Source organism: Bubalus kerabau, chromosome X (assembly GCF_029407905.1).
Source record: "Bubalus kerabau isolate K-KA32 ecotype Philippines breed swamp buffalo chromosome X, PCC_UOA_SB_1v2, whole genome shotgun sequence".
NCBI lineage: Eukaryota > Metazoa > Chordata > Mammalia > Artiodactyla > Bovidae > Bubalus > Bubalus kerabau.
Window position 1 is genome coordinate 83,522,053 of NC_073647.1, and position 22,318 is coordinate 83,544,370.

The 22,318-nt window shown below is 36.9% G+C and overlaps 1 protein-coding gene across 1 annotated transcript in view; it reads right to left on the reverse strand.

Moving 5' to 3' along the window:
• Positions 1-465: 465 nt before the first annotated feature.
• LOC129640078 (cylicin-1-like) overlaps positions 466-22,318 on the reverse strand; it is a 48,946-nt gene continuing 27,093 nt past the window's right edge. Inside the window, 5 exon segments of the mRNA XM_055565326.1 lie at positions 466-498; positions 10,402-11,957; positions 11,960-12,050; positions 13,596-13,714; positions 18,823-18,863. Coding sequence (XP_055421301.1) covers positions 466-498; positions 10,402-11,957; positions 11,960-12,050; positions 13,596-13,714; positions 18,823-18,863 — 1,840 coding nt within the window.

A 22,318-nucleotide genomic window follows, 5' to 3' on the forward strand; every position in this document is an offset into this window, starting at 1 on the left:
AATTTTTAAAGATAAATGATAGCATTTGGAATTTTTTTTATGTATGTGGGTGGTGGGGATTATAATCTACATATATCTCTGTTTATTTTAATGGTGTGAAAGATCTGGTTCTTTCCATTTTCTTTATTTTTTTCTAAATATAAAGTAAAACAGAAATTTAACAGAACATGTAAGAGAATCCCAAAGAACATTGCTGTTACAACCTGAACACAGAAGTAGCTTCCAAAGTGAAGTGATGTAAAATGCTGCAAACCTTTGTCCTGAGTAGATCAGGCTTCTAGTAAAAAAATCATACACCTCTATACATCACCTTTATAAATTACATGTAAAAAAATCAACTCCTTGTGCTCACAGAAGACTTGTTTTTATTTATTACAGTTCCACAGAAGTAGAAATGCTCATTTGAGAGTAGCTATTGTTAACTATGGTAAGGCCATTCTGTGAAATGAAGTGCTCAGTTGTTCTTTAAAGCAGCTTATGAATCCATTTTGCTGCAGGCTGAGGAATAAAGTAGAAAAAAGATTAAAATAAATAGTAGCATTAAAAAGAAGCTAGTAATTATAGAGAGTTCCTGGTGTGTTAAAGACCACAATAAAACACACAAGTGGAGGCAAACTTGGATATAATTTTTATGTTTTCTTATTAAAAATGTAGATCCTTGGATCCCACCCTAGAGTTAGCATTAAAAGCCTGAGATGGGGTCAGAAATAGCATGTTTAATAATTTCTCTGCATGATCCTAATGTTCACTTAAAGATGTGAAGTACTGAATACTAGTCCAACCACCAGCATTTGTGTAGGAACCAAGTCCTAAGGAATGTTACATTATGAACACAACTACTTTAATGGACTAGGGCTTCAAAAGCTGATAATATAAAAACACAAAAATACATTTTAAATACTGATAGTCTCTCTAAATTCCACCACATTAATACAAGTGTTTTCACATTTGCACATTATTGTCTAGTGTTTGTACAATAGTTGCAAATTTCATCTAGTTGCAAACCTATAGTATTTTCCTCTATGTTCTCCCTTAACATTATAGTATAAACTTTCCCCTCTAAACTCAAGGTCTCACAACTAGTATTTCAATGAATAAATACTATGTTTTACATTTTAGTATGCCAATTTTTAAATTTTCTACATTTAGTTTAATTCCAAATTTTTTGTCCTATAGACAGTATTGCAATTATCATCTCTATGCCCAGAGGTTTTTTTTTTTTTTTTCCTTCTGCTGACTTGTTTTTATTATAGTACGTTTTTACTAATGGGATTACTGAATCAAATAGTACCATCCCATTTGTGACTCTTCCTACATAGTCCCATATAGGTCTAGAAGAAATTTAACCAGTTTGTGTTGTTCCTCTTTTGCCAACAGCAGTGAATTAATGGTATATATATATATATATATATATATATATATATATATATATCTGTGTATCTTACTTGGAACTGTTGAGGCTTCAGGGATAATGGTGTATTTATTCATTTATTAACTACTCAGAGAGTAGTAGCAGAATTTTTTCCATACATAAAAGAGTTTTGGCAGTGTTCAAAAATGGAAATTTGCCTAAGAAAGGCAGATCATGGAATTAGAGCTTATTCTTGACAATCAGACGTCAGCAAGAAGACATCAAAACTAATGGTGAGTGAGTGGAAAGGGTAGATTAGTTGCACACTTAGAGCACAGCAAAGCAGCAGTGTTTCAACACAGTTATATAACAGGTAAAAATAAATATCTTGAAACTATAGATTTTTTTTTTTTAAATCAAAGATTCATCTTGGAACAAATCAGTACTTTGTTCATCTTCCATTTATTTATAGTTTAGCATTTCCTAAAAACAAACAAACAAACTTTAAACTGTAGTAGAGGTATCACAATTTTCTATTGCTGCTTTTATGCCCCATAGCCTTGCATTATGCTTACTATGCCTGTTGTCAACTCTGTGTCACTCCCGTCAACCATTTTATCTGCCTCCTGGTCTGGAAATTTTGTTTCTTCCTTCAGTTAATATTTTCAATGTCATACTCATATTCCATTTCATGATGCAATTTCATACACTGGTTTTGGTATTAACTAGTTGGGTATTCTTGATTAGAAACTTCTCCCATTGCCTTTGCCTTTCAAAAATCTTTCTTATCTTTCATAGTCCTGTTCATATATCACTTTTTCACCCTGATTGAATGAGTGAATGAGTGTAAGTTAATTCATAAACTGGGCAGACTAAAATTTCATACTATCTAGTACCATCTGGAGTTTTAAAAATGCCCAGCAATTATTTCATTCATTTCCTGCTAATTTCTAATAAATGACAAATAAATTGATTTATTAAATTAATATTGAATGCCAGCCACTCTCTTGGACATATAAGCAAAGAGTTTTTGTCTTCACAGAGCTTACCTTTTACCAAAAAATACACAAAATAAACATAATAAATAAAGTAAATTACATAGTGGAAGGTAGCAAATTTCATAGGAAAAAAAGTAGATGACTTGAGGACTAGTATGCAGTAGTGGGGATTGTTACAATTTAAAATTGTATGATTAAATTAACCTCATTGAAAAATTGATATTTGAGCAAATATTTGAAGAGACAATCAACCACATAGAAATCTGAAGAAATAAGATTCTAGGTTGAAGTGTGGATCTATGCAAAGTCCTATTCCTGGGATGTATGGAAGGATGCCAGTATGGTTTCATCAGACTGATGAAAAGGTGAGATCAGAGAGAACAGCAAGTCAGATTATCTAGGATCTTATTGGCAATTGTAAGCATTTTGACATTCATTCTGAGTGAAATTAAGTATTAGAGTTTGTTGTTGTTCTCAAGTTTTGTTTCATTAGGTTTAATTTAACTTTGTTAATTCTAAGTATACATTTTAATAAACTTTATCAATTAAATGATGTTCAATAAATTGAATCCATGTTGAGGATATGAAGAGGAAAGATTAGAAGCAAGAGATATCTTAGCAGGCTAATGCAGTAATAAAGGAGAGAGATAATAGTGATGAGGACCTGGCTGGTAGCAATATGGTTCACAAGTGGTCAGATTTTAGATGTATACTGAGTCAACAGGATCCAAGAAGGATTGTGAAAGAAAAATAATTAAGATGCTGCTAATGAATTATAATCTTATTCTTGATCTTCAAGAAAATGTATCATGAGAATTTACTGTTTCCTTTCAATCTTTGTTAGATAGCTATTATAAAGATAAGGAAATTCTCTATTCCTTTTTAAATTGGTGTTTTCATCTTAAGTAAATGCTGACATTTATCAAATACTTTTCCACACACCTGCAATTCCAGTTCTCAAGAATAAAGTAGATGAGGAGAGAACATAAAGATGGAAAGTTTGTGTGGTATTTTGACTGTTTGTATTCTCAGGGAGCTTCCCAGGTGGCTCAGTGGTAAAGAATCTGCCAGCCAAGCAGGAGACAGAAGTTCAGTCCTTGGGTCAGGAAGATCTCCTGGAGAAGGAAATGACAACTCACACCAGTATTCTTGCCTGGGAAATCCCATGGACAGAGGAATTTGGCAGACTATAGCCCATAGGGTTGCAAAAAGTCAGACATGATGTAGCAACTAAAGAACAGCAACAACAACAGCAGCAATATTCTATGAGAAAAATAAAGTAGGATTCTGGATTAGAAGAGTAACTGAACAGTTGTGGGAGGGGATAACATAAGATATAGTAAATCAGGGAAGGCTTCTCCAAAAAATAATATTTAAGTTGAAAAACCAAATGATGAGAAGGACTAGTCATGCAAAAACCGGGGAGAAGAATTCCAAGCAGAGGGAACAGTATATGCAAAAACTTGGCAAGAGAGCAATCTTAATGTATATGAGAAGCAAAAATAGTAGTAGTTTGGGTAGGTCAAAAAATAAAATGGCAAACTGGTTCAAGATGAAGGTAGAAAATAGATGAGGATGGATAATGTAAGCATTGAAAGCCAGGGTAAGAAGCCTGAGTTTATTATGAATGTAATGGGAAACCTTAGTGTTTTAAGCAGTGGACAGTAGAGGCAGCAAGACTCTTGCAGTACTTCAGCAAAGATTATGATGAATATTGGGACCATTTAGGTAGTAGTAATTGAGATGGAAGAAGTTGACTGATTCAAGATATATTTTGGAGGTAAGGTAGACAAGTTTTAGTGATTGATCACATATGGGGGATAAGGAAAAGAGCAGAATCATAGATAATATCCAGATTTTAAAAGATTAAATGGGTGGATGGCAGTGCCATTTACTACTAAGATGGAGAATACTGGGAAGGATTAGGTTTTGAAATTGGTTAAGAGTGTTATTCATATACGTTAAATTTGAGATGTCCAGTAGACTCTACACTGAAACTTCCAAGGAGGTGTTTAGAATTTGGAACTCATTGGAAAGACCAAAGTTGGTTATGTTACTTTAGGAGTAATCAGTACATAAATGACATTTAAAACTATTAAATTGGATTAACTTATCAAAGGAGAATTTTAGAGAGAAGGTCCAGGACCAAGTCTTAGATCATTCTAACATTAAAGGTGAGGAAGTGTAAGATATAATAAAGGTGGTGGAAAGCTACCAGTAAGTAGAAAGAACAGGATAGGATCAGATAAGATCAGATCAGTCACTCAGTCGTGTCCGACTCTTTGCGACACCATGAATCGCAGCACGCCAGGCCTCCCTGTCCATCACCAACTCCCGAAGTTCACTGAGACTCACGTCCATCGAGTCAGTGATGCCACCCAGCCATCTCGTCCTCTGTCCTCCCCTTCTCCTTCTGCCCCCAATCCCTCCCAGCATCAGAGTCTTTTCCAATGAGTCAACTCTTCGCATGAGGTGGCCAAAGTACTGGAGTTTCAGCTTTAGCATCATTCTTTCCAAAGAAATCCCAGGGCTGATCTCTTTCAGAATAGACTGATTGGATCTCCTTGCAGTCCAAGGGACTCTCAAGAGTCTTCTCCAACACCACAGTTCAAAAACATCAATTCTTCGGCACTCAGCCTTCTTCACAGTCCAACTCTCACATCCATACATGACCACAGGAAAAACCATCGCCCTGACTAGATGAACCTTTGTTGGCAAAGTACTGCCTCTGCTTTTGAATATGCTGTCTAGGTTGGTCATAACTTTCCTTTCAAGGAATAAGAGTCTTTTAATTTCATGGCTGCAGTCATGATCTGTAGTGATTTTGGAGCCCAGAAAAATAAAGTCTGACACTGTTTCCACTGTTTTCCTGTCTATTTCCCATGAAGTGATGGGACCGGATGCCATGATCTTTGTTTTCTGAATGTTGAGCTTTAATCACCTTTTTCACTCTCCACTTTCACTTTCATCAAGAGGTTTTGTAGTTCCTTTTCACTTTCTGCCATAAGGGTGGTGTCATCTGCATATCTGAGGTTACTGATATTTCTCCTCGCAATCTTGATTTCAGCTTGTGCTTCATCCAGCCCAGAGTTTCTCATGATGTACTCTGCATATAAGTTAAATAAACAGGGTGACAATATACAGCCTTCACGAACTCCTTTTCCTATTTGCAACCAGTCTGTTGGTCCATGTCCAGTACTAACTGTTGCTTCCTGACCTGCATACAAACTTCTCAAGAGACAGATCAGGTAGTCTGGTATTCCCATCTCTTTCAGAATTTTCCGCAGTTTATTGCGATCCACACAGTCAAAGGCCTTGGCATAGTCAATAAAGCAGAAATAGATGCTTTTCTGGAACTCTCTTGCTTTTTCCATGATCCAGTGGATGTTGGCAATTTGATCTCTGGTTTCTCTGCCTTTTCTAAAACCAGCTTGAATATCGGGCAGTTCAGGGTTCACATATTGCTGAAGCCTCGCTGGGAGAATTTTGAGCATTACTTTACTAGCGTGTGAGATGAGTGCAATTGTGCAGTAGTTTGAGCATTCTTTGGGATTGGAATGAAAACTGACCTTTTCCAGTCCTGTGGCCACTGCTGAGTTTTCCAAATTTGCTGGCATATTGAGTGCAGCACTTTCACAGCATCATCTTTCAGGATTTGGAATAGCTCCACTGGAATTCCATCACCTTCACAAGCTTTGTTCATAGTGATGCTTTCTAAGGCCCACTTGACTTCACATTCCAGGATGTCTGGCTCTAGGTCAGTGATCACACCATCGTGATTATCTTGGGCATGAAGATCTTTTTTGTACAGTTCTTCTGTGTATTCTTGCCACCTCTTCTTAATATCTTCTGCTTCTGTTAGGTCCATACCATTTCTGTCCTTTATCGAGCCCATGTTTGCATGAAATGTTCCTTTGGTATCTCTGATTTTCTTGAAGAGATCTCTAGTCTTTCCCATTCTATTGTTTTCCTCTATTTATTTGCATTGATCGCTGAAGAAGGCTTTTTTATTTCTTCTTGCTATTCTTTGGAACTCTGCATTCAGATGCTTATATCTTTCCTTTTCTCCTTTGCTTTTTGCTTCTCTTCTTTTCACAGGTATTTGTAAGGCCTCCCCAGAAAGCCATTTTTCTTTTTTGCATTTCTTTTCCATGGGGATGGTCTTGATCCCTGTCTCCTGTACAATGTCACGAACCTCATTCCATAGTTCATCAGGCACTCTATTTATCAGATCTAGGCCCTTAAATCTATTTCTCACTTCCACTGTATAATCATAAGGGATTTGATTTAGGTCGTACCTGAATGGTCTAGTGGTTTTCCATACTTTCTTCAATTTCAGTCTGAATTTGGCAATAAGGAATTCATGGTCTGAGCCACAGACAGCTCCTGGTCTTTTTTTTGCTAACTGTATAGAGCTTCTCCATTTTGGCTGGAAAGAATATAATCAATCTGATTTCAGTGTTGACCATCTGGTGATGTCCATGTATAGAGTCTTCTCTTGTGTTGTTGGAAGAGGGTGTTTGTTATGACCAGTGCATTTTCTTAGCAAAACTCTATTAGTCTTTGCCCTGCCTCATTCCGTATTCAAAGGCCAAATTTTCCTGTTACTCCAGGTGTTTCTTGACTTCTACTTTTGTATTCCAGTCCCCTATAATGAAAAGGACATCTTTTTTGGGTGTTAGTTCTAAAAGGTCTTGTAGGTCTTCATAGAACCGTTCAATTTCAGCTTCTTCAGCATTACTCTTTGGGGCATAGACTTGGATTACCGTGATATTGAATGGTTTGCCTTGGAAACGAACAGAGAACATTCTGTAGTTTTTGAGATTGCATCCAAGTACTGCATCTTAGACTCTTTTGGTGAACATGATGGCTACTCCATTTCTTCTGAGGAATTCCTGCCTGCAGTAGTAGATATAATGGTCATCTGAGTTAAGTTCACCCATTCCAGTCCATTTCAGTTCACTGATTCCTAGAATGTCAACATTCACTCTTGCCATTTCTTGTTTGACCACTTCCAATTTGCCTTGATTCATGGACCTGACATTCCAGGTTCCTATGCAGTATTGCTCTTTACAGCATCGGACCTTGCTTCTATCACCAGTCACATCCACAGCTGGGTATTCTTTTTGTCTTGGCTCCATCCCTTCATTCTTTCTGGAGCCATTTCTCCACTGATCTCCAGTAGCATATTGGGCACCCACTGACCTGGGGAGTTTCTCCTTCAGTATCCTATCATTTTGCCTTTTCACACTGTTAGTGGGGTTCTCAAGGCAAGAATACTGAAGTGGTTTGCCATTCCCTTCTCCAGTGGACCACATTCTTTCAGATCTCTCCACCATGACCCGCCCATCTTGGGTTGCCCCACGGGCATGACTTAGTTTCATTGAGTTAGACTATGGCTGTGGTCCTAGTGTGATCAGATTGACTAGTTTTCTGTGAGTATGGATAGGATAGAGTCAAGTTAACTAAGTGTTTTTTGAAAGAAGAGGTTGGTTTAAATGCTGCTGGATTATAGAATAACATGAGGAGAGAAGAGAGCTCAGTATGTGTGGCTACAAGAACATATTTGGTAATCTTGAAAAGAGCACTTTTAGCAAAGTGGTAGGGATGGAAGGGCCTGATTAGATGGTAGCTATACAAATTTAAGCTTATTACAGTGATGGTATGAATATATGCAAGGCCAAAACATATCCTGAAAGTTTTTTTTTTTTTTAACAATTAAAATTAATCCTCAGATTCAAGGATTTTGTTGTATTTCTTGTATTTTACATATTTTTTTTTAATTTAACAATTTTTATTTAGAATTTTTATTGAAATTTACTTACAATATTATATCAGTTTCAGGTATTCTACATAGTGATTTGATATTTTTATACATTATGAAACAATCACAAGTCTAGTTACCATTTATCACCAAAGTTATTATAATATTATTGATTATATTCTTTACACTATATAGTAATCACTATGACATTTATTTTATAACTAGAATTTGTATCTCTTAATCTTCCTCACCTATTTCACTTATCTTCACATCTGTCTCCACTATGGTGACCACCAATTTGTTCACTTAATAAGTCAGTTTTTGTTGTTTGTTCATTTGTTTTGGTTTTAAATTCCACATATAAGTGTACATATTTTTCATAAAAACTACTTTTGGAAGAGAGTTCAGCTTTTCAAGGGTCTCTTTTTCTCAATTGCCTTAAAATTATCCACCAATATATATATTTTTTATTTTTATTTTTTTTTTTTATTTTTAAACTTTACATAATTGTATTAGTTTTGCCAAATATCAAAATGAATCCGCCACAGGTATACATGTGTGCCCCATCCTGAACCCTCCTCCCTCCTCCCTCCCCATACCCTCCCTCTGGGTCTTCCCAGTGCACTAGCTCCAAGCATCCAGTATCGTGCATCGAACCAGGACTGGCAACTCGTTTCATACATGATATTTTACATGTTTCAATGCCATTCTCCCAAATCTTCCCACCCTCTCCCTCTCCCACAGAGTCCATAAGACTGTTCTATACATCAGTGTCTCTTTTGCTGTCTCGTACACAGGGTTATTGTTACCATCTTTCTAAATTCCATATATATGCTTTAGTATACTGAATTGGTGTTTTTCTTTCTGGCTTACTTCACTCTGTATAATAGGCTCCAGTTTCATCCACCTCATTAGAACTGATTCAAATGCATTATTTTTAATGGCTGAGTAATACTCCATTGTGTATATGTACCACAGCTTTCTTATTCCACCAATATATTTTTATTCCTTAAAAATTTTGTTGCTTTACTGGTTATCTGCCCGTTGACTTAGACTGAGCCTTAAACAATGGGGTCGTTAACCAGCTTTGTCACAAAGCTGACATTTTGAGTCTGTCAGGAGAAAAATGGACTTAAAATCAGCCTTTTTTGAAAGAGATAATATGGATTAATTAATCTCTCCCACAAATGTAAAATATATGAAGAGCAAATGGAAATCAATACATAAAGTTTTATTATAAATAAACCAAGGATAGAAAAAACTTGGAATACAATGTAAAGTGAGATTCCCACCATTCAGAAGAGGAAATGGAAGCCCTTTGAGAGATAAGAACAAGAATGGGGGGACAGAGAGGGCAAGGAAGAAAGGGTGGGGGAAAATTAATTAAATATAAGCTCCAATCCCAGCCATATCTACAGATGATCTGAATTTAGCAGGACAGAGAACATGAAACCTACCATGCTGAGAATAGTCAATTAACACTGTGGGAAAGCAAAGGAAACACAGACTGATGCCCAGAAACCATGCAAATGAATCACATCTCAACCAAAGATCAGAGAGCCAACAAGGGAGGAAAAGAATGGGAAGAGCAGACCTTCCATCCAAAGTGAGATGTTTAACTAAGCATCCCTTTACAGCCATGTTTTAAAGGAAGGGGAATTGAAAGGGAGATCCTCTGTAGGAGAAAAGTAGAAAACGTTAAAATTACAGATCCAAAGAGATTGGATCAACCTTGAAAATACTCCCCCCCCCACCCCCCAATTATCAGTACTAGTGACAACTCATAAAGATATGGTTAAAAATTAAATAATTAAATATGCTTTTTTGCATATCTGAATCCTAGTATGTTATGTTTCTATCTTGCTGTGTCTGAATTTGGTTGAGTTTTTACCATATTCAGCAACTTTCTAGGAAATGTACTTATATCCTACTAAAACATGCCCCTTAAAAATTTTAGCCATTTTCCTTTTTGTTCTTTCATAAGTGTGGGACAGTTAACCACATTTGTAATGTGATCATTTTTACAAATAATTATGAAAAGTTTCTTAAATCCCAAGCCAGTTCTCTCTGCTCCAATCTAAATTCTATTCTTAACTTTTTGACATTTATTTTGCAACTCTTTTGGGTCCTGTGGAAGTACTCTATCTTTTCTCATCTGTGAGTCTCAAAATTGTCAATATTCCAGTAAAAGAGAACTAATCTTCAGAGAAAATATGAATTCAAAATTTAAAATATATCTTTCAGTTTTAATCCAATTTTCTCTAAAAATAAAACAGGAGCAAACATACCAAAGGAGCAAAGCTTGGTTTTGGAGGTGGAGGAGGCATCTGGCAACGACAGAGACGTTTGACTCTAGGTGATGGCGGTATAGGCTCACAAGGAGGTAGTGGTGGTCTTTCTCTTGATGGAGGAACTCTACCTGTACCTATTTTTTTTCCTTTTTCTTTGAATGTAGTTCTCCGGGATGGCATTTTGATTCCTCTTTTTGGTTCCACTGCATCCTTCTTTGAATCTGTAGATGTGGCATCTGATTCATCAACTCTCTTTTTAGGCCCAGGTTTAAATAGAGACTCTTCAGATTCAGCATCTGAACTTTTGAACATTTCAGTCTTCTTTAGCCATCTTTTGGAAGACACATCAGATTCAGCACCACTAGACTCTGTGTCCTTCTTTGCAGTCTTCTTGGTGTCTTTCTTTGAATCTCGCTTAACCTTCTTTGACTCCCAATCAGACTCAGTTTCAGTAGACACTTTGGACTTCATTGCAGGCTTTTTTTGGTCATCTTTCTTTAAATCTTTCTTATCTTTCTTTGAATCTTTTTTACTCTTTTTTGCATCCCCTTCAGATTCAGAATCAGCATCAGTAGACACAGCATCTTTCTTGGCATCCTTTTTCTTATCATCTTTCTTGCCCTTTTTCGAATCTTTCTTCACATCCTTTGAGTCTCCAGATTCTGCTTCAGTAGACTCTGCATCTTTCTTGGCATTCTTTTTCTTATCATCTTTCTTTGAATCTTTCTTGCCCTTTTTCGAATCTTTCTTCACATCCTTTGAGTCTCCAGATTCTGCTTCAGTAGACTCTGCATCTTTCTTGGCATCCTTTTTCTTATCACCTTTCTTTGAATCTTTCTTGCCCTTTTTCGAATCTTTCTTTGCATCCTTTGAGTCTCCAGATTCTGCATCAGTAGACTCTGTATACTTCTTTGCATCTTTCTTGGTGTCTTTTGTTGCACCCTTCTTATCTTTCTTTGCATCTTTTGAATCTACAGATTCAGCATCAGAGCCCTTCCCCTTTGCATCTTTTTTTGCATCCTTATTTGTTGGCTTCTTTGAATTATTCTGTGAATAATTCTTTAACCACATATCAAATTCCACGGATTCAGCATCCGATTCCCCTAAATGCACCATTAAACCCACATTTGAACTATTTTTTGAGCAAGTCTCTGATATGGCATCAGAATTATTCTTTGAGCTCTTAGAGTACTTCTTCGTACTTGTGGATTCAAAATCCATCTCCTTGGAATCTTTTGAATATCTCTTTTCTTTTTTTTTTTGATGCTTTATTGAAACTGATATAGAATCTTTGGATTCTGGGTTTGTTTCTGATTTGGACTTTGACTTCTTAGATAGTTGACTTCCATGTGATGATTTTGATGGAGTTTTATCTGCTTTATTTCCTCTTTTAGGTTTCTCATCTATTTCATGTGGGCCTGTATCTTTCTTGTAAATTTTCTTCAAAGCTGTTCCTTTTTTGTCATCTTTGTACTTTTTAGATTCTTCCTTTTTAGAATGGGTTATATGAGTATAAGGATGTCTGAATGAGGCCTGTATCCTGACGATTAAATAATAGATGGACTTTGAATTTTTTTCCTTAAAGAATGCCTTATCCATATATGAGCTGGCTTCTGAATTTCATCTAAATTTCTTTTATCATGTCTCTGAAAAAAAATGGTTAGAATAATGATAAGTTTTTTAATGAGTTATATCTTTTTTATATTGAAACAAATAGTCTAGCTTTTTCTATGACCATATATTTAGATTGTGTCTTGTTTCTGTTTCAACATTCTGTGTGTGTTTGTATGTGTGTGTGAGAAAACTCCACTTTGGAAATAAAATGAATTTAAGAAGAACCTCAGAATATCTTCAGCGTTTCCTATTAAGATAAGAAGGGGTCCACAATGATTCATGACACTTCAGGACCTGGCCTCACAATAGATAATAAATTCCTTTAGAACTCCTACATGGGAGAGATATTTTGAAACATTTCATGTACCCTTCTGCCCCAAAATAGATTAAAAAAATTAAGCTGATACTCTTGAAGTGTGTCATGATAATTCTTATGATAGTTTACAATTCTGCAGGCTTCTGGGTTAGCCTGATTTCTACTTATACTTTCAAGATTTTCTTACCAAGTTGAGAGCCTAATATCTCTGCTGTGAAGCACTGCTGAAAATAAATACATAAAATAAAACAAGTGTCTTATTCTCATTAATTAGTGTAGCAGTTGCTGCTGCTGCTAAGTCACTTCAGTCGTGTCCAACTCTGTGTGACCCCATAGACGGCAGCCCACCAGACTTCCCCGTCCCTGAGATTCTCCAGGCAAGAACACTGGAGTGGGTTGCCATTTCCTTCTTCAATGCATGAAAGTGAAAAGTGAAAGTGAAGTCGCTCAGTCGTGTCCAACTCTAGCGACCCCATGGACTGCAGCCTACCAGGCTCCTCTGTCCATGAGATTTTCCAGGCAAAAGTACTGGAGTGGGGTGCCATTGCCTTCTCCAGTAGCATATTATAATTATTACTTTTATATTTCTGTCCAAACATTTGTCAAGGCTGGTTGTCACAGTGACCATATAGACTAATTTTACATTTAGTTCTTATATTTCTTCCATTGTTATATGGAATGAAAGGAAGACCATGAAGAGAAGCATGAAACTTGGATCTCAATAGATGTAAATAAATGGCCCTTGAATAAATGCATTGACTATAGATCTGCTTTGGGAGATGCTTTTAAAACATATTTTGCTATCACTATGGGTGACCTCTGTAAGCTAACTTTTATTTTGGTTAGTTGTAAGAATAACTCCATTTTATAAAAGCAATAGAAAACTGGAATCTCCAAGTATCTAGTATTTGAATGTTAGATTAAAGAAAATGTAAAGGCCCTGAAACCTCAAGATTGGCTCCTAAGACTCAAATTTTATATGTTTTTGCAGCCGGTAAACATTGCCTGAGAGATCCCACCAGTTTCAGTATTACATTCTCCAGCTTACCTAGCCAATGAGCTTTAAAATGCCTTTGAAATGGAGGAACACATATAAATAAAAGTTCAATCAGAAACAGTTGGGGACAATCTGCTATACAGGGAATTATACACCTAAAATATCAGCATCCTAAAGATATCAAAATTCAAATTATGTATTTTATTTGTATGCATGCATTATAACATATTATATTTAGTTAAGAATGATCTTGTTGGTACTCACAGGAACTGTGGCTTGTATTTCTGAAGGTCTTAATCTCTTATTTCCACCTGGCTGGGATGACTTGGGAAATGTTATAGTCAAGTACTGTTGATTCCGTATTTTTTTGCTTGATTCACTGACTGAAATGAGAGAGGAAAAGAAACAATTTTGCAGCTAATAGCCAGACTTTCATCAGTTCTGAAATATTCCTGAGCAAGAAATATAGTTTAATTTAAACTAAATTATAACTCAAAATATAGTTCCCCCCTCCTAGAGTTTATAGTTTATTTGCATGCCAGTTAAGAAAAAAATAACAATTTATTAGTCCATTTAGAACCAAATTAAGTTTAAAATGACATTTGTAATTTTATTTTCTAGATTAATCCAATACATGCACTACCATGTGTAAAATAGATAGCTAATGGGAAGCTGCTGTATAACACAGGGAGCTCAGCTCAGTGCTCTGATGACAGAAGGGGTGGGGTAGGGGAGTGGGGGGGAGGCTCAATAGGGAGAGTATATATGCCGGGCCAAGAGGAGCTACTCCACGTCCAAGGTGAGGAGCAGTGGCTGCACTTTGCTGGAGCAGCCGTGAAGAGATACCCCACGTCCAAGGTAAGAGAAACCCAAATGACGGTAGGTGTGGTGAGAGGGCATCAGAGGGCAGACACACTGAAATCAGAATCACAGAAAACTAGCCAATCTGATGACACAGACCACAGCCTTGTCTAACTCAATGAAACTAAGCCATGCCATGTGGGGCCACCCAACACCGGTGGGTCATGGTGGAGAGGTCTGACAGAATGTGGTCCACTGAAGAAGGGAATGGCAAACCACTTCAGTATTCTTGCCTTGAGAACCCCGTGAACAGTATGAAAAGGCAAAATGATAGGATACTGAAAGAGGAACTCCCCAGGTCAGTAGGTGCCCAATATGCTACTGGAGATCAGTGGAGAAATAACCCCAGAAAGAATGAAGGGATGAAGCCAAAGCAAAAACAATACCCAGTTGCAGATGTGACTGGTGATAGAAGCAAGGTCCGATGCTGTAAAGAACAATATTGCATAGGAACCTGGAATGTTAGCTCCATGAATCAAGGCAAATTGGAAGTCGTCAAACAGGAGATGGCAAGAGTGAATGTCGACATTCCAGGAATCAGCAAACTAAAATGGACTGGAATGGATGAATTTAACTCAGATGACCACTATATCTACTACTGTGAGCAGGAATCTCTTAGAAGAAATGCAGTAGCCATCATGTTCAACAAAAGAGTCCGAAATGCAGTACTTGGATGCAATCTCAAAAATGACAGAATGATTTCTGTTAATTTCCAAGGCAAACCATTCAATATCACAGTAATCCAAGTCTATGACCCAACCGGTAATGCTGAAGAAGCTGAGTCGAATGGTTCTATGAAGACCTCCAAGACCTTTTAGAACTAACACTCCAAAAAGATATCCTTTTCATTATAGGGGACTAGAATGCAAAAGTAGAAAGTCAAGAAACACCTAGGGTAACAGGCAAATTTGGCCTTGGAATATGGAATGAAGTAGGGCAAAGTTTAATAGAGTTTTGCCAAGAAAACGCACAGGTCATAGCAAACACCTTCTTCCAACAACACAAGAGAAGACTCTACGCATGGACATAACCAGATGGCCAAGACAGAAATCAGATTGATTATATTCTTTGCAGCAAAAAATGGAGAAGCTCTGATCATAAACTCCTTATTGCCAAATTCAGACTTAAATCGAAGAAAGTAGGGAAAACTACTAGACCATTCAGATATGACCTAAATCAAATCCCTTATGATTATACAGTGGAAATGAGAAATAGATTTCAGGGACTAGATCTGATAAATAGAGTACCTGATCAACTATGGATAGACATTGGTGACATTGTACAGGAGACAGGGATCAAGACCATCACAATGGAAAATAAGTGCAAAAAAGCAAAATGGCTGTCTGAGGAGGCCTTACAAATAGCTGTGAAAATAAGAGAAGAGAAAAGCAAAGGAGAAAAGAAAGATATAAGCATCAGAATGCAGAGCTCCAAAGAATAGCAAGGAGAGATAAGAAAACTTTCCTCAGCAGTCAATGCAAAAAAATAGAGGAAAACAACAGAATGGGAAAGACTAGAGATCACTTCAAGAAAATTAGAGATACCAGGGGAACATTTCATGCAAAGATGGGCTCAATAAAGGACAGAAATGGTATGGACCTAACAGAAGCAGAAGATATTAAGAAGAGGGGGCAAGAATACACAGAGGAACTGTACAAAAAAGATTTTCACGACCCAGATAATCACGATGGTGTGATCACTCACTTAGAGCCAGACATCCTTGAATGTGAAGTCAAGTGTGCCTTAGAAAGCATCACTACGAACAAAGCTAGGGGAGGTGATGGAATTCCAGTTGAGCTATTTCAAATCCTGGAAGATGATGCTGTGAAAGAGCTGCACTCATAATGCCAGCAAATTTGGAAAATTTAGCAGTGGCCACAGGAGTGGAAAGGGTCAGTTTTCATTCCAATTCCAAAGAAAGGCAATGTCAAAGAATGCTCAAACTACCGCACAATTGCACTCATCTCACACGCTAGTAAAGTAATGCTCAAAATTCTCCAAGCCAGGCTTCAGCAATGTGTGAACCGTTAACTTCCAGATGTTCAAGCTGGTTTTAGCAAAAGCAGAGGAACCAGAGATCAAATTGCCAACATCTGCTGGATCATGGAAAAAGGAAGAGAGTTCCAGAAAAACATCTATTTCTGTTTTATTGACTGTGCCAAAGCCTTTGACTGTGTGGATCACAATAAACTGTGGAAAATTCTGAAAGAGATGGGAATACCAGACCACCTGACCTGCCTCTTGAGAAACCTATATGCAGATCAGGAAGCAACAGTTAGAACTGGACATGGACCAACAGACTGGTTCCAAATAGGAAAAGGAGTATGTCAAGGCTGTATATTGTTACCCTGCTTATTTAATTTATATGTAGAGAGCATTATGAGAAACGCTGTGCTGGAAGAAGCACAAGCTGGAATCAAGATTGCCAGGGGAAATATCAATAACCTTTTATATGCAGATGACACCACCCTTATGGCAGAAAGTGAAGAGGAACTAAGAAGCCTCTTGATGAAAGTGATGGAGGAGAGTGAAAAATTTGGCTTAAAGCTTAACATTCAGAAAACTAAGATCATGGCATCTTGCCCCATCACTTCATGGGAAATAGATAGGGAAACAGTGTCAGACTTTATTTTTTGGGGCTCCAAAATCACTGCAGATGGTGATTGCAGCCAAGAAATTAGAAGACACTTACTCCTTGGAAGGAAAGTTATGACCGACCTAGATAGCATATTCAAAAGCAGAGACATTACTTTGCCAGCAAAGGACCGTCTAGTGAAAGCTATGGTTTTTCTAGTGGTCATGTATGGATGTGAGAGTTGGACTGTGAAGAAAGCTGAGCACCGAAGAATTGATACTTTTGAACTGTGGTGTTGGAAAAGACTCTTGAGAGTCCCTTGGACTGTAAGGAGATCAACCAGTCCTTTCTAAAGGAGATCAGCCCTGGGTGTTCTTTGGAAGGACTGATGCTGAAGCTGAAACTCCAATACTTCGGCCATCTCATGCAAAGAGTTGACTCATTAGAAAAGACTCTGATGTTGGGAGGGATTGGGGGCAGGAGGAGAAAGGGACAACAGAGGTTGAGATGGCTGGATGGCATCAGTGACTCGATGGATATAAGTTTGAGTGAACTCCGGGAGTTGGTGATGGACAGGGAGGCCTGGCGTGTTGCAATTCATGGGGTTGCAAAGAGTCTGACACGACTAAGTGACTGAACTGAACTGAACTTATCTGATATATATATTTATATCTGATTCATGTTGCCACGCAGCAGGAACTAACAGAACATTGTATAGCAATTATCCTCCAATTTAAAAAATTAATGAAAAAAATAGTTACAGTAATACAATAAAAAAATAGGAATGGAATATAAAGATTAACTGTTTCCTTCCAAATACCTCCATCATCTCCACTACCTTCATTTTGTTTAGATTGCAGAGCATATGACTTCTTCTATAGTCCCCATAATAGCTATTAATAGCACAATAGCATAATAGTTATTAACAGAGCATCAGCTAAATGTCTCATTTGATTAAGCGTTTAGGTTACTCCTCCTCTAACCTCAATGACATCCCAAGCCATAAAAATTAAGACCACAGACCCAAATGCTTCATTCAGTTCTGACACCCTTATGACATTGAAACATGTATATTATTATATGTGTAATGAATCGCCAGTCCAGGTTCGATGCATGATACAGCGTGCTTGTGGTTGGTGCACTGGGATGACCCAGAGGGATGGGATGGGGAAGGAGGTGGGAGGGGGTTTAGGATGGGAAACACATGTACACCCATGGTGGATTAAAGTCAATGTATAGCAAAACCAATACAATATTGTAAAGTATTTAGTCTCCAATTAAAATAAATAAATTTAAAAAATTAATTAAAAAAAAAGGCATGTACACATTTGAGGGCACCCAGAATAGAGTGATCAGGAGGATCAAGCTATCTGGAAGCTATCAAAGGAAGAAAAGTGGGATAGTTTAGGTAGTTCTTCTGGAGATGAACAAGAGATGTGATCATTATACTCAAATATTTAAAGAGCTGTTACATAAAAGAGTAAAGATAGCGGCAACTGCTAACACATACATAGCACTTACTATATGCTGGACTGTGTTTTAAGCACTTTATATATATCAAGTCTTAGTCACTGAAACACTTTGAATTAGTTAATATTATTTATGATTGACTCCATTGTACAGATGTAGAAAAATAAAGTACCTAGAGAGGTTAAATTACTTGCCCCCAAATCATAAATTTAGCATAAGAGTTAAGATTCAAGCACAGATAGTTTGGCTCCAGAGTCCATGCTCTTAATTAGGATGTCAGAGACTTCTTTGTTTCCTGAGGGAATAACTAGACTCAATGGATAAAAGTTGTAGCAATGCAGGTGGATTTCAACTCAATATATTAAGAAATTTCCTAAAGTTTTAAGCTGTTCAACACATGAACAGTCAACTTTTTTCTTTGTGACTATAGAAATACTTTAAACACACACACACACACACATACCAATATTCATGCTTCTCTTAGATTTTAACAAAAACTCAGGGTTTTTTACACTTTATCACATTGAATGGAAGAGACTAGTCATTTTCCCTAAAATTATTTTCAAATATAATTTTAATTTTTACTTGGTATGGAATCATCATATGTTTTGATGGTTATTTCTTGCCTGTTTAAAAAAGAAAATGTTTTAATTGAATTTGTACTATGTCTAATAATAATAATAACGACTATTATTACTAAGATGTCTTTAATAGTAATGCTGTCAGAAATCTGATGTGTTCTCTGAATTCCATTATCTAAGACTGTTTAACTATAATCCACAATTCCCATCCTCTAAATCAAGTTATAGATGTATATGACTGTATTTCTCATCAAAACTTGAATAAAAATAGACAATAGATTAAAACTGAAATAAAAACACTCCAGTTAAAATAAATATATCAATTAAAAAAAAAACTTGGTAAAGAGAAGGAAATATAATCTTATGTGCATATCTAAATAAACTTACTAATGACAAATTTAACTTAGTAAAAAAAAAACCCACTAATTTGAAAAATTCTATAACCTGCAAAATATCTTATTTAATTATATAGAGCAATAAATAAAATTAGTTCCCCTACAATTTTCTAATGAAAACATCTAAATCAGTATGAACCATATATCTTCTAAATTCATTACATAAATTTTGAAGACAACCTACCATGTTTTAATATTCTTAGTACTTAAATCACTAATGATGTGTGAGAGGGGAACATATAAATGTTGATCTGTATTTTGAGTTGCTCCTACACATGGGAAAATTGGTCCATGGTATTTTCAATTTGGAAAGTACTCATTTAATATTGTAATGATTGTGTTGTTTATCGAAGACACACATGGTATAATTTGTTTTTAATTTTAAAATTTGTATCTTTTTAAAATTTTATTTTATTTAAGTATTACTTCCTTATTAATTAGCAGGAACAGTAGATTGTGACCATTGCTAATTCTGAGATTGTACTTGTGTGTGCTAAGGCACTTCAGTTGTGTCTGACTCTTTGCAACCCAGAGTCTCTAGGTGTGGCTCAATCAAGTCTATTTAAAAACTCTCACAGGTTATTTGGACACTCAGTTCTAGTTATGAATCACACTCAGTTCTATGTATGAATTCATGGTCTTGAAAAAGAAAACTTCATAGATTTCTGAAATAGTCCAAGCTTGTGGTGTTTGCTTTTTCAAAAAAAATAGATCAATGGTCTATTCATTTGTATTGAAACCACATTTATTCTATAGCAGAGCTAAAAGGTTAAATGTCCTGGGATCCTGGAAACTTAATTGTTTGAAAGTTTGAAATGCTGGCTGGGTCACTGCCTTCACATACTGGGAAAAATATTTTGCACCTGTATTGTTTTTGACCTCTTTGCTACAGGCTAAAGTAATCTTTTTCAAACTTTCTTTTAAGCACAACTCAATGAGTGTGATATGTGGGTAATTCAAATTCTACTGTAATAATAGAGTTTATAAATCATGCATAGCCAGACATCCTGGAATGTGAAGTCAAGTGGGCCTTAGAAAGCATCACTACGAACAAAGCTAGGGGAGGTGATGGAATTCCACTTGAGCTATTTCAAATCCTGAAAGATGATGCTGTGAAAGTGCTGCACTCAATATGCCAGCACATTTGGAAAACTCAGCAATGGCAACAGGAGTGGAAAAGGTCAGTTTTCATTCCAATCCCAAAGAAAGGCAATGCCAAAGAATGCTCAAACTGCCGCACAATTGAACTCATCTCACATGCTAGTAAAGTAATGCTCAAAATTCTCCCAGCCAGGCTTCAGCAATACGTGAACCATGAACTTCCTCATATTCAAGCTGGTTTTAGAAAAGGCAGAGGAACCAGAAATCAAATTGCCAACATCTGCTGGATCATGGAAAAAGGAAGAGAGCTCCATAAAAACATCTATTTCTGCTTTATTGACTATGCCAAAGCCTTTGACTGTGTGGGTCACAATAAACTGTGGAAAATTCTGAAAGAGATGGGAATACCATACCACCTGACCTGCCTCCTGAGAAATTTGTATGCAGGTCAAGAAGCAACAGTTAGAATTGGACATGGAACAACAGACTGGTTCCAAATAGGAAAAGGAGTACGTCAAGGCTGTATGTTGTCACCCTGCTTATTTAACTTATTTGTAGAGTACATCATGAGAAACACTGGACTGGAAGAAGCACAAGCTGGAATCAAGATTGACAGGATAAATATCAATAACCTCATATATGCAGATGACACCACCCTTATGGCTGAAAGTGAAGAGGAACTAAAAAGCCTCTTGATGAAAGTGAAAGTGGAGAGTGAAAAAGTTGGCTTAAAGCTCAACATTCAGAAAACGAAGATCATGGCATCCAGTCCCATCACTTCATGGGAAATAGACGGGGAAACAGTGGAAACAGTGTCAGACTTTATTTTTTGGGGCTCCAAAATCATTGCATATGGTGACTGCAACCATGAAATTAAAAGACGCTTACTTCTTGGAAGGAAAGTTATGACCAACCTAGAAAGGAAATTCAAAAGCAGAGACATTATTTTGCCAACAAAAGTCTGTCTAGTCAAGGCTATGGTTTTTCCTGTGGTCATGAATGGATGTGAGACTTGGACTGTGAAGAAGGCTGAGAGCTGAAGAATTGATGGTTTTGAACTGTGGTGTTGGAGAAGACTCTTGAGAGTCCCTTGGACTGCAAGGAGATCCAACCAGTCCATTCTGAAGGAGATCAGCCCTGGGATTTCTTTGGAAGGACTGATGCTAAAGCTGGAACTCCAGTACTTTGGCCACCTCATGCGAAGAGTTGACTCATTGGAAAAGACTCTGATGCTGGGAGGGATTGGGGGCAGGTGGAGAAGGGGATGACAGAGGATGAGATGGCTGGATGGTATCATTGACTCGATGGACGTGAGTCTGAGTGAACTCTGGGAGTTGGTGATGGACAGGGAGGCCTGGCGTGCTGTGATTCATGGGGTCGCAAAGAGTCAGACACGACTGAGCGACTGAACTCAACTGAACTGAAGATAGAAAATTTTAAGAGATGAAATAAAATACATAAATTGAAGCTGTAGTATCCTATTCACACATTTCAATTGATTATCTTGCATGTGCATCTCATTTTGGAAAACACTAGAGAAGGCAATCAAGAAACAATGAGAAATGGGAAAACAGTCAAGTATCACAACATGTCTACCTTGTATATGGGCTTCCCAGGTGGAAAAGAAACTGTCTCCCAATTCAGGACATGAAAGAGATGTGGGTTTGATCTTTCAGTTGGGAAGACTTCTGCTACTATTTTTGCCTGGAGAATCTCATGGTTGGAGAAGCCTCGCAGGCTATGGCCCATAGGGTCACAAAGAGTTGGACAGTACTGAAGTGACTTAGCATGCACTGCCTTGTATACAAGTGGCCTCAGTTTTACATCATTAGGTCTGTAATATAGTTAAAATCCTGAGAATTTTTATTCATTCCAAAGTGTACATTTTAGTGCAATAAATGATTGTGTGCATACAATTTGTTACATAAGTGATCTGAACCTATATTTTGAAATAAAGGGGAAAATTAGTGACAGAAGTCAGAAGAGAATGGAAGTCATATTTAG